The sequence below is a fragment of the Haliotis cracherodii genome, unplaced genomic scaffold (genome assembly GCF_022045235.1).
Source record: "Haliotis cracherodii isolate W230 unplaced genomic scaffold, xgHalCrac1.p SCAF_1, whole genome shotgun sequence".
In the NCBI taxonomy this organism is placed as follows: domain Eukaryota; kingdom Metazoa; phylum Mollusca; class Gastropoda; order Lepetellida; family Haliotidae; genus Haliotis; species Haliotis cracherodii.
Window position 1 is genome coordinate 60,816,972 of NW_027266264.1, and position 11,992 is coordinate 60,828,963.

Sequence of the window (11,992 nt, forward strand, 5' to 3'; positions counted from 1 at the left end):
GTAACTTCACTTCTGTGCCTTGTTGTGCATACTGTATATTCGTTCTCCGTGCCATGTTGTTGTATTATGATCAATGTGACGTTAAGTATTAACTTATGATTACTTGCTCCACTAATACGAGTGCGTGAAGCATTACTATCTAACCGATGTGGATGGAGGCATTACTATGTTACTGATGTGCATGGAGGCATACTATGTAACTGATGTGCATAGAGGCATTACTATGTTACTGATGTGCATGGAGGCATTACTATGTAACTGATGTGCATGGAGGCATTACTATGTAACTGATGTGCATGGATGCATAACTATGTAACTGATGTGTGTGTAGGCATTACTATGTAACTGATGTGCATGGAGGCATTACTATGTAACTGATGTGCATGGGGGCATTACTATCTAACCGATGTGGATTGAGGCATTACTATGTTACTGATGTGCGTGGAGGCATTACTATGTCACTGATGTGCATGGAGGCATTACTATGTAACTGATGTGCATGGAGGCATTACTATGTAACTGATGTGCATGGAGGCATTACTATCTAACCGATGTGCGTGGAAGCATTACTATATTACTGGTGTGCATGGAGGCATTACTATGTAACTGATGTAATTGGAGGCATTACTATGTAACTGATGTGCGTGGAGGCATTACTATGTTACTGACGTGCGTGGAGGCATTACTATGTAACTGATGTGCATGGAGGCATTACTATGTTACTGATGTGCATGGAGGCATTACTATGTAACTGATGTGCATGGAGGCATTACAATGTAACAGATGTGTGTGGAGGCATTACTATGTTACTGATGTGCGTGGAGGCATTACTATGTAACTGATGTGCATGGAGGCATTACTATCTAACCGATGTGGATGGAGGCATTACTATGTTACTGATGTGCGTGGAGGCATACTATGTAACTGATGTGCATAGAGGCATTACTATGTTACTGGTGTGCATGGAGGCATTACTATGTTACTGATGTGCATGGAGGCATTACTATGTAACTGATGTGCATGGATGCATAACTATGTAACTGATGTGTGTGTAAGCATTACTATGTAACTGATGTGCATGGAGGCATTACTATGTAACTGATGTGCATGGAGGCATTACTATCTAACCGATGTGGATTGAGGCATTACTATGTTACTGATGTGCGTGGAGGCATTACTATGTCACTGATGTGCATGGACGCATTGCTATGTAACTGATGTGCATGGAGGCATTACTATGTAACCGATGTGCATGGAGGCATTACTATCTAACCGATGTGCGTGGAAGCATTACTATATTACTGGTGTGCATGGAGGCATTACTATGTAACTGATGTAATTGGAGGCATTACTATGTAACTGATGTGCGTGGAGGCATTACTATGTTACTGATGTGCGTGGAGGCATTACTATGTAACTGATGTGCATGGAGGCATTACTATGTTACTGATGTGCATGGAGGCATTACTATGTAACTGATGTGCATGGAGGCATTACAATGTAACAGATGTGTGTGGAGGCATTACTATCCCAGCTAACACACGACGTTGTCACAACGTTGTGGAAAGGTTGTGGATAGGTAACGTCGTGAAATAACGTTGTCACAACGTTATTATAACGTCAACGTACAACGTTATTTCACAACGTTACAACAACGTTGCACATTCACGTTCTGAAAACGTTGTACATCGGACATAGCACAACGTTTTGTAACTACGTTTCTGAAACGTCGGTGAAACGTTATAACGTTTGCTTCTTGATAGTCATAAAGGAATAGAACTGCTTTATCAAAATCAACATGGATTTGTCAGAATACCAAGGCAGTAATGCTTTACCTTTCTGTATATTCGGCATTTGAATATTCATCTCTTAATTCTAAAATTTCCAGAACGTAATTGCGTATCTCTATTACAACGTTAGTATTACGTTACATTGTAACGTTATTCCACAACGTAACAACAACGTTGCAAATTAACGTTGTGATAACGTTATGCTTTGGACATTACAACACTTTTTGTAAATGATGTTTAGGAAACCACTTGTAGATCTATCATCTCGTAGTTTTATTTTTTTTAAACATATATATCTATGAAGGAAGTTATCTGTCTACTAAATGTTGTCACAAGCAAAATTACAGTTAAAAACACATTGGCGCGCATTTTTTGCGGCGTGAGAGTGACTGCTGAAAAGTTTAGCCTGTTGCCTCGTGTAGTGACGTCAAAATGACGTCACATTGTCGCGGAAGATTTGTTGTCACCAGCCATCTTAGTTCAAGCTCACTCTGGATATATTACAACCAAGTGATTGTGCAGCAACGGGAACTGGACAGATGATCTGTGAATTCGGATAAGGTAAGTTATTTTTCAAAAGCAGTCTCCGCTTGTTGATATGTTTCTGTACATGCAGATAGTCAAATGATTTAAATGTATCGTATTATTCAGAAGTGGCGGGGTTTAGAATGCAGTTTGCCGATCACTTTCACTGAGCTGAGCGTCAGTGTTGATAGTAATATTTGATACTCAAAACGTGATGTATATAGAGGTGAAGGAAGCCCATGACTTTTTACCATATTATTATTTTATGGATACCAAGTGAAATTACCAAGGGCAAGTGGTATATGTTTGACCAGAATTCAGTCTGGCGGCGTTTTGTGGTCGTCATATTATGTTCGGGTTTCGATCATAAGCGTATAAGGTCTGTAGGCCTAAATAGGCCTAACGTATGCATCGCCTACTGACCACTGACAGTTATTGCCATTTCTTCAGTGTTATTTCTGAAATCTGAAAGTTTACATGTACTGACTTTGATTTTTGTGAAACAATGTGGCTCATTCAGGCCATGGGAAAGGTTGAGTAGATTTCTCTTATACAGCAAAGAGAGGGACTCAAAACAATGGAAGTATTTTCAGATCGACTCTCTGTAGGCTCCTAGTTATAGCCCTAGTCTAAAGGGCTCAATGATGTTATGAACAATTGTATTTTCGGGAAGAGACAGAAACATACTTGTTGTTCCCGAAAAGGCCCAATTAGCACTGACTGAAGTAGCCTAAATGTGGATCATATATGGTTGTTAGTGCTATCTATAAAGTTTATTTGAGCAAGGCGTTTATCATATGTATTTTTAATATTTCCAAAAAAAAGAATCAATTCATCATTTTCCGATAACTAGATCTATGTCCGACTCCCTTCTAATGAAAACGAGAAAAAGTAAAACGAGTCTCGTCGCGCGCTATAACGGGGTGTTTGCGGTATTGTTCTCGCTGGTGATGATAGCTAGTCGATAGTCAAAAGTTAAATATCACCATACATTGTCAGTGATTTGGTCATCGTTTGTTGATTATTAAGGTGAGATAGGTGTAGATCTAGTCAATGTGCACCAATGAAAAATACAATGGAATTGATAGCAACCACATTCGTTCTCCGTATGTTGCCAGGAAGGCTACCATACTACAGAATTATATTTAACGATATTGAACTGTATTATGTTAATAAACGTAGTAAGTACATGATACTTGGTTCTCTGAAACATTTTGGCAATGAGAGAGAATAAAATGGTGATCGAAAACTGAACGAGTAAGTTCCAGTGCTCGCTACGAAATCGTACTGTAGCTAGATCTATATAAACAACGCTGCGATGAAGATGTGAGTGTGAGTCGTTATTAGCTACAATGCCTGTCTAATATATATGTTCCCGTTTGGATTCCGGTTTAGAAAAGGTCCCCAACAAACCATATTTGTACTAACATGATTGTGTGTCATTGTACTCTGACAGAGGTTGTGAGACGTGGCTCACTAAAACAATCACTGGTTTGCCTGACCGGGTTTGTCAGACCGGTGTATATGTAAAACCAAATTACATTAGGTGTTGTTTTTTTTATGATGGTACTCATAATTGTGTTACTTATATACTCATAATTTTGTTACTTATATCTGTAGCCTGAGTTTATTTCCGATCGGACCTTACACATGAAGACTTTAGATTTACAGTTTTCCTAAATTTTAGGCAATTATACAATGTATGTTATCTTTTTGTTTAGACTACAGATCTAAATGTATGCTTATTGAATATAGTTTTAGTTTTGACTTTTTTAATATGTTTTCTTTGCAGCAAGGGGGAAAATGTTACACAACTATTCCAGGAGATAAAATCAAGAATGTTGAATCATTGAGGAACACACCAAATAAACCCTGGGCTGTGAATTATGTTAACGTAAGTACAATTGTTTACAGTTACATTCCATTGTCTATATCCATGTTAATTGGTGTTTTTTTTTGTTGCTTGAAATGAATGCTAAGAATGTAGATCTATTTATATAAATCTATGCTCGTACCACGTTTTGTATTCAACCTGATTCTTGATGTCTCTGAATGAATGTTAAAATTTGTTTCCATCAGTCACTTGAATTATACATTATTGTTTGAATATTGATAAAACCTTATCTCCAAATGAATGTTTCTCGTCATATGAAATCTTTCATATACCTGCTTGAGAATTATTAAGCTGTTTGTATTTCAGGGAAGTGGAAGTGAACACCAAAGAAAGAAGATTCTGGCATTCAATAATTTAGAAAAGTGTATAAATTTTCTATAATCTAAAAATAATAAAATGTCAACGCAAATATGTCTTGGAGTTCTTTGTTGAATGGTGACTTCGCATGACTGAAAGTTGAAGTATACAATATGGACTTGATTAGAGTCCGACCATTTAATATTCAAGGAGGTGGGGACCTGGAACCTTTCTATGGAGATTACATATGTTTTCGGTCACAGCTACAAAAGCAGATATATGATTTTCTTTAACTCTATGAGCCTGAAGATAAGCACCTTGCATCTAGATCTATGTCATTTTTTTTGTGGCAGGCATTTTTTTCACCAGTCTGAACCGTTATTATTTTTGTCAAGAATTTTCGGTGACAATATATTTTTTCGATAATATTCCAGGACCCGACCCTCCCCAGAAAATATCACATGGTCAACCCCTTACATTGTCTGCCATTCTTTTTTTTGTTTCTTTCAGTACAAGCCTAAAGGGTAATGGTGTCTAACTTTCTAATAGTCAAATCATGTATCTAGTTAACAGCTCAGTGGTGTTTTTACATTTTGAACATTGTTAGCAAAACACGATCTAACTCACTGTTAACCGGGCTATTCGACGCCCTGGTTTTCAAATATTGGTAAAAGGTATCTCGAATCATACACATTCACGTGACTAAAGCATATTCTTAAACATTTTTTTGGGGTTGTTTTTACAACATTTTAGTGTGGAATGGTCACAACCGTATTTCATCCTTGTAACAAAGTTATTTCACGTCGTGACAACGTCCGTGGTAGTACACAGAATAACGTTGTAGGGACGCATTATTATAACATTGCCACAACGTAAATTACAACATAACCACAACGTCAAATACAACGTTCCCTCAACGTAAAAATACAACGTTCCCACAACGTAAAATACAACGTCATCACAACGAATAACGTTATATGGACGTTACATCCACAACGTTGCCACAACGTAAACACAACGTTGTCACGACGTTGTCACAACGTGAAATTGTTTGCTGGGATGTTACTGATGTGCGTGGAGGCATTACTATGTAACTGATGTGCATGGAGGCATTACTATCTAACCGATGTGGATGGAGGCATTACTATGTTACTGATGTGCGTGGAGGCATACTATGTAACTGATGTGCATAGAGGCATTACAATGTTACTGATGTGCATGGAGGCATTACTATGTAACTGATGTGCATGGAGGCATTACTATGTAACTGATGTGCATGGATGCATAACTATGTAACTGATGTGTGTGTAGGCATTACTATGTAACTGATATGCATGGAGGCATTACTATGTAACTGATGTGCATGGAGGCATTACTATCTAACCGATGTGGATTGAGGCATTACTATGTAACTGATGTGCATGGAGGCATTACTATGTCACTGATGTGCATGGAGGCATTGCTATGTAACTGATGTGCATGGAGGCATTACTATGTAACTGATGTGCATGGAGGCATTACTATCTAACCGATGTGCGTGGAAGCATTACTATATTACTGGTGTGCATGGAGGCATTACTATGTAACTGATGTAATTGGAGGCATTACTATGTAACTGATGTGCGTGGAGGCATTACTATGTTACTGACGTGCGTGGAGGCATTACTATGTAACTGATGTGCATGGAGGCATTAGTATGTTACTGACGTGCATGGAGGCATTACTATGTTACTGATGTGCATGGATGCATTACAATGTAACAGATGTGTGTGTAGGCATTACTATGTTACTGATGTGCGTGGAGGCATTACTATGTAACTGATGTGCATAGAGGCATTACTATCTAACCGATGTGGATGGAGGCATTACTATGTTACTGATGCGCGTGGAGGCATTACTATGTTACTGATGTGCATGGAGGCATTACTATGTAACTGATGTGCGTGGAGGCATTACTATGTTACTGATGTGGGTGGAGACATTATTGTGTAATTGACGCGTGTGAAGGCATTACTATGTTACTGAGGTACTTGGAGGCATTACTATGTTACTTATGTGCGTGGAGGCATTACTATGTTACTTAAATGTGTGGGAACAATAACTAGCATATTTTCTGCTTTATACAGGGACTGGGAGAAACCCCCGGAGTACATGTGCAGGAAGATTGAGAAGAGGGGCAACTGGTACATATGTAACGACACAACATTTGAGGTCAAGCCTCCATGTCTAGTCTATTCCTTTGGGTCAGTAGAAGGAAGAGATATATTTTAATCTTTTACGAAACAAGATAAAGAAACAACATAAACCATCAGTGTAATGGGGGCCGTCGGGTAGCCCATTGGTTCAGGCGATCGCTCGTCACGCCGAAGACCCGGGTTCGATTCCCAACATGGGTACAATAATATTATGTGAAGCCCCTTTATGGTGTCCCCCGTCGTGATATTGCTGGACTATAAATAAAAGCGGCGTTAAATCAAACTCACTTACTCACTCAAGTACAAGGTATTTGGCGAGTGCTGCTTGTTCGCCGATTCACGCTTTGGTTGGGCTATTGTATTTGTTTTGCATCTGTATCCTTGGTCCATATATCCTTGGTTAATATGCAAACATGTGCATTAACATTTCCATGCACGGTGGTTCGATCACCGGCTGTGTCATAACAAAAGGCATACGATGCTATTAGGTGTTACCTGTCTGGTGCTCGACATTAAGGGGGTGATTAATGACTGCTCGGCTCGGAGAGGTATGCTGTTGTCTGGGTGGGGTATCAATGTTAAACTGCGTCATGGAAAATCGGTGGGCGAATACTATAAAACTGACATTAGTCCACACACACCACACCAAACTACAGTATCATTGCTACGCCATTAAATAAGCGTATGTATTAACATGGTAATTGATATGTATTATAAATCATTATAGGATTTGGAATGACTGGTCGTTTGATGATGCAATGGGAGCTATTGGCTGTGAAGTTCATTCTTTTGACCCAAGGTAAGAATAATTGAATAATACGCAGGGAAACCATTTTACATCGAATAAGCGGTTGTATGTTGAATTATCTGCAGAATGAGTGATTTGGATGCAAATATATCACCATCGTTTTCCAACGCCTTGAATTTCATTTCGAAATGATTGAAATTTGGTAAACGATCGCGAGGCTTACTGCATACACTTCACAATCTAGAATAAGAACAAATGTTAAAATCCATATAAGTTTGACTTCTTGAATGTGGAAGGGAAGGTTAGGGAAGTCAAATCAAGAACTTGTTGAAGAAGTTGAAGACATAGTAAACAAGAGTCATCAGAAAGATGACGTATCCCCCCGGCAGCTGTCTGTAAAGTAACCACTAGTAAATGTGTAATTCTGTATGTAATGAGTCAACAGTTGAATGTTTTTTAAGAAGCATACATTGTTTACCCACTGAATGGTTTTCGAATTCTGGCCCTGAAACGAACCCGTTTCCCAATGGAGTCTAGGTCCAACTTCTTTCCATAAAAATTGTAAAAAATAAAAATTCGTAAAAAAATAATATCAAAGACACCACTTCAGTATGTGCCTGATAGCTTTGCCAAGTTTCGATCAAATACACTGAATGGTTTTCGAATTCTGCCCCGGAAACGAACCCCATCCCCAATTGAGTCTAAAAATCATTCCATAAAAAAATATAAAAAATAAAAATGACAAAAATCCCAAAATATCAAAAGGCACGGTCTGGTCCACTTCAGTATGTGCCTGATAGCTTTGCCAAGTTTCGATCAAATACACTGAATGGTTTTCGAATTCTCCCCGGAAACGAACCCCATCCCCAATTGAGTCTATTTCCAACTTCATTCCATAAAAATTTAAAAAAATAAAAATTAGAAAAATCCCAAAATATCAAGAGGCACCACTTCAGTATGTGCCTGATAGATTTGCCAAGTTTCGATCAAATACACTGAATGGTATTGGAATTCTGCCCCGGAAAAGAAAAGGATTACGGACGGACGGACAGATAGACTGGCTGATCGCTATATCCCCCCGCATTATATGCCGGGGGGATAAAAATTCTTCTTGAACGTGGTCTCGGTTCCTCTGTTTCAACATTATGAACCTACAATAAACCTTATGACCTATATTAACCTTTAAAAGGTTACGTGTGGTCTAAGCTGATTCTAATAGTAATACATTGTCGGGGATTTAGGTTGGGGCCGCACACCTTAAAACAACCAAGAAAAACATATATTAGTGGACAGTCCTTATTCAGTGTATCTAATCAGTCTTTAAATACAATAATAAAACATAAGAAAATTAATATATTCAGACAATTATGAATACACATTTACAGCATAAATCTTACTGGTAATGTATCATACAAATTTAATGAAAATTTCATTTTTAAACAATGAAGCGAAGACAAGTCAATTGAGAACAATGTATTGTAAATATATAAGATAACCTGCTACATGTGTCCAATTACTAAAATAATCTTACATGATTTTTGATATTTATGAAGATCATCACATGTTTAAACAATGTTTCTCATCTAACGTGCTGACTATCTGACTTCTCTCTCCGGACATGTTGTCTTTAACGATTAGCACATAAGGCTTATCAAGTATTTGTTTAGTATTGGAAAGAAGTCCTTCAACAGAAGCAACAACGTCCACTTCCACGACCTGGGCCTATCGGGGAATGACAGTGACTCGTATGTTCCTACTAAGGACATATACGTCAAAAAGACAACCACATGGAAGATCAGACGCCTCAAGACTATCATGAAGATGCTTGGACATACAAATGTACGTACACGTGAATTCCAAAACTGTCATTTTTAAAATAATAGACTTTAATGGTCTAGGGAAGATAACTGTAATTTAGGAAGAGGAAATGCATGTAGGTGCCACGAATATATGCAGTTTGAGGCTGATAAATGTGAGTAATGGAGATGGTTTGCTCACTTTTCAGAGTATTTTTAGGTAGACTGTTAGGACGATGGAGAATGTTTGTTGATTTGATATCTAAAACAAGACAGGGTATGTACAGGGTATTATTGGCAGACACCCAACTGTAGAATATTGACGTGAATACATACACAAGCATATGCTGTTATTCAAATTTCATTATTAATAGTATTTCTTTCATGAGCAAAAGTGTATCTAATTTACAAACAAACCCTTTAAATATCAGCAAAGGGGTGAACTTGTTCATAGTCATATTGCTAAAAGGAGTGAAAACGGCAGATTTTACACACTTACAAGCAAGTCTGTGACCAAATCTTATTTTTTACATTTTAAATTGATATTATATTTCAGGGAATACATGTACATGTACAATATATATATATATATATATATAAATCATTATCACCGTTTCAGGGAATACATGCACAATATATTTAAAAAATTATCACCGTTTCAGGGAATATGTCTAATCCCTAAGAAGGGCGAGATAGGATAAGGGATTTCTTTGCATGATGTAAGACGCGTAGGCTAAAACACGCTGCCGAGGTTTTGGTAGAAAATGTAAAACCGCGAGCGGGGGAAAAAACCGAGGGCTTTTCCCGAGCTCAAGGTTTTACGTTTTCTACCAAAACCAAGGAGGCGTGTCTTATCCAATTTATGAACCGTCTAAATGCAAGAAAACATAAGAAAACATTGACATACCTTATAGTGAAACAATACCGTGTGTCGCGGTACGAAAGGAATTCGCTCAAAGCGTGCGAGAGAGAAAAAACACGTGCAACATGGATTCGCTGGAGTCATGACATGCTAAACTAAACAACTTCTCATCACCTCCTGGTAGCTCAGTGGGAAAGCAGTGGGTAACAAATACTTAACACGACATGTAAGGTTGCAGGTTCGATTCATTTCAAGGGGTTTTCATGTTAAACTGCGGCATGTATCTCAGTGGGCTAGCACTATATAACCGGCATTAGTCCGGACTAGCACACTCAAGCAAGAGTATAAGAGCTCACACACGTACATGTACACACACATGCGTCGCTATATAAGTGCAATAACCTTGACCACGACGTTAATACACATTTCACCTCTACGTGACGGAAGGTGAGCTTCAACAATCATTGATACAGAACACTGAATTAAAGTACGTATGCCCCAAATATGATAACATTGTGATATGAACGTCTTTTGCTTATTTTTTAGTAAACACCTGGTGTCATCACTGCTTGCAATGATGCATTAATAAATTTATATTTTTCACCATGATTTTGCCTTTCAGTGAAATCTGCTTCGGTAGATAATCGAGACTAATTAGTCTCTAAATTTGACCTTGTATGTTATCCATTTCAGAGACACCTTGATGTTCTGAAAATTGACATTGAAACAAGTGAATGGCCGGCAGTGAAGGACATGGCGGCATCTGGAATGTTCTCCAAAGTCAGACAGTTTGCTGTTGAGTGGCATCTGTTTCCAACATATCCAAGCAGATCGGAATACGTAGGCATTTATGCAGGTGTCATGGCCATGAAGAAGCAAGGATTACGAACATTTAGAGCCGTTTTTCATGGAAAGGACTATAGAGATAAGACCTTCCGTTTCCAGGCAGATGTTAACTATGTTAACACATTATATAAAGGCATGTAACACTGTACTGTAATGTCACATACCTTTCTCATATGCATATGTTTTAGCTACAGCTTACTGAATACGTTATCAGGAGTATCAGTTCAAACGTTCCTCTTATAGAGTACATTTGATGGAATAATATCAAATAATAAACCAAAGTATACGTATACTATCATGAACTGGGATCGCCTCCGTGGTCTAGTGGTAGAGCGTCCGTCCGGAGAGCGGAAGGTCCGGGGTTCGAGCCCCGGCCGCGTCATACCAAACGACGTCACTGAAAATCAGTAAAGACACCATCAAGTTCTGCTCTACCGGTAGCGACCACCACTAACACAATTTGCATAAGAAGTAAGTATTTGTTCTCTGACGCAGCACAGCAGTACCCCTGCCGTGCGACGGAGGATTGTAAACAAAACAAACAATCAAGCGATAGATGGACCAGTAAATCATGTGACAAGATTGAGAATACGTGGCTTCGCGAGTGCCTCAATAATATATGTTTAAAAAGTTGCGTTCTGGTAATGTGTATTAAGAGGATATATAGTTTAACTGATACGAAGTGATGTGGTCAGTTGACGTTATGCCGTTTTCCGACGTGATCAAGACGTCGATGTACTTATATGAGGAAAATGCTTAAATGTGTAATTTACAAGCTTTTTATCTTTATTTGTGAAGCCGTAGACCGAGGCAAAAATAAACCTTCCACAAACTCCAACGACCTGCAGTACTTTGCGTTTTCCTGTAACATTGAGCTGATTCACCGTGATACAACTAAAATACTATTAAACCCAACCCACTCCTCCTCTTCAAAAGGCACACATATCCTTCACATAACTGATTGTGTCAGTTCTTTTGAATGCATTCTTTTCCATTACATTTCATTGAGGCTTGATGCAATAACAACACGTATGTACAT

The 11,992-nt window shown here is 38.4% G+C and overlaps 1 protein-coding gene across 2 annotated transcripts in view; it reads left to right on the forward strand.

Annotated features, from left to right (window-relative positions):
• The window catches only part of LOC139465286 (probable methyltransferase-like protein 24), a 30,466-nt gene extending 18,675 nt beyond the window's left edge, over positions 1-11,791 (forward strand). Inside the window, exons 3-6 of one of the 2 annotated variants that reach the window (XM_071248136.1) lie at positions 6,633-6,689; positions 7,429-7,500; positions 9,117-9,288; positions 10,801-11,791. In XM_071248136.1, coding sequence (XP_071104237.1) covers positions 6,633-6,689; positions 7,429-7,500; positions 9,117-9,288; positions 10,801-11,094 — 595 coding nt within the window. In that variant the 3' untranslated portion in view covers positions 11,095-11,791. Of the gene's footprint in view, positions 1-6,632; positions 6,750-7,428; positions 7,501-9,116; positions 9,289-10,800 lie in introns of both variants that reach the window. The other variant, XM_071247319.1, reaches the window with a different exon arrangement.
• The last annotated feature ends 201 nt before the right edge of the window (positions 11,792-11,992 follow it).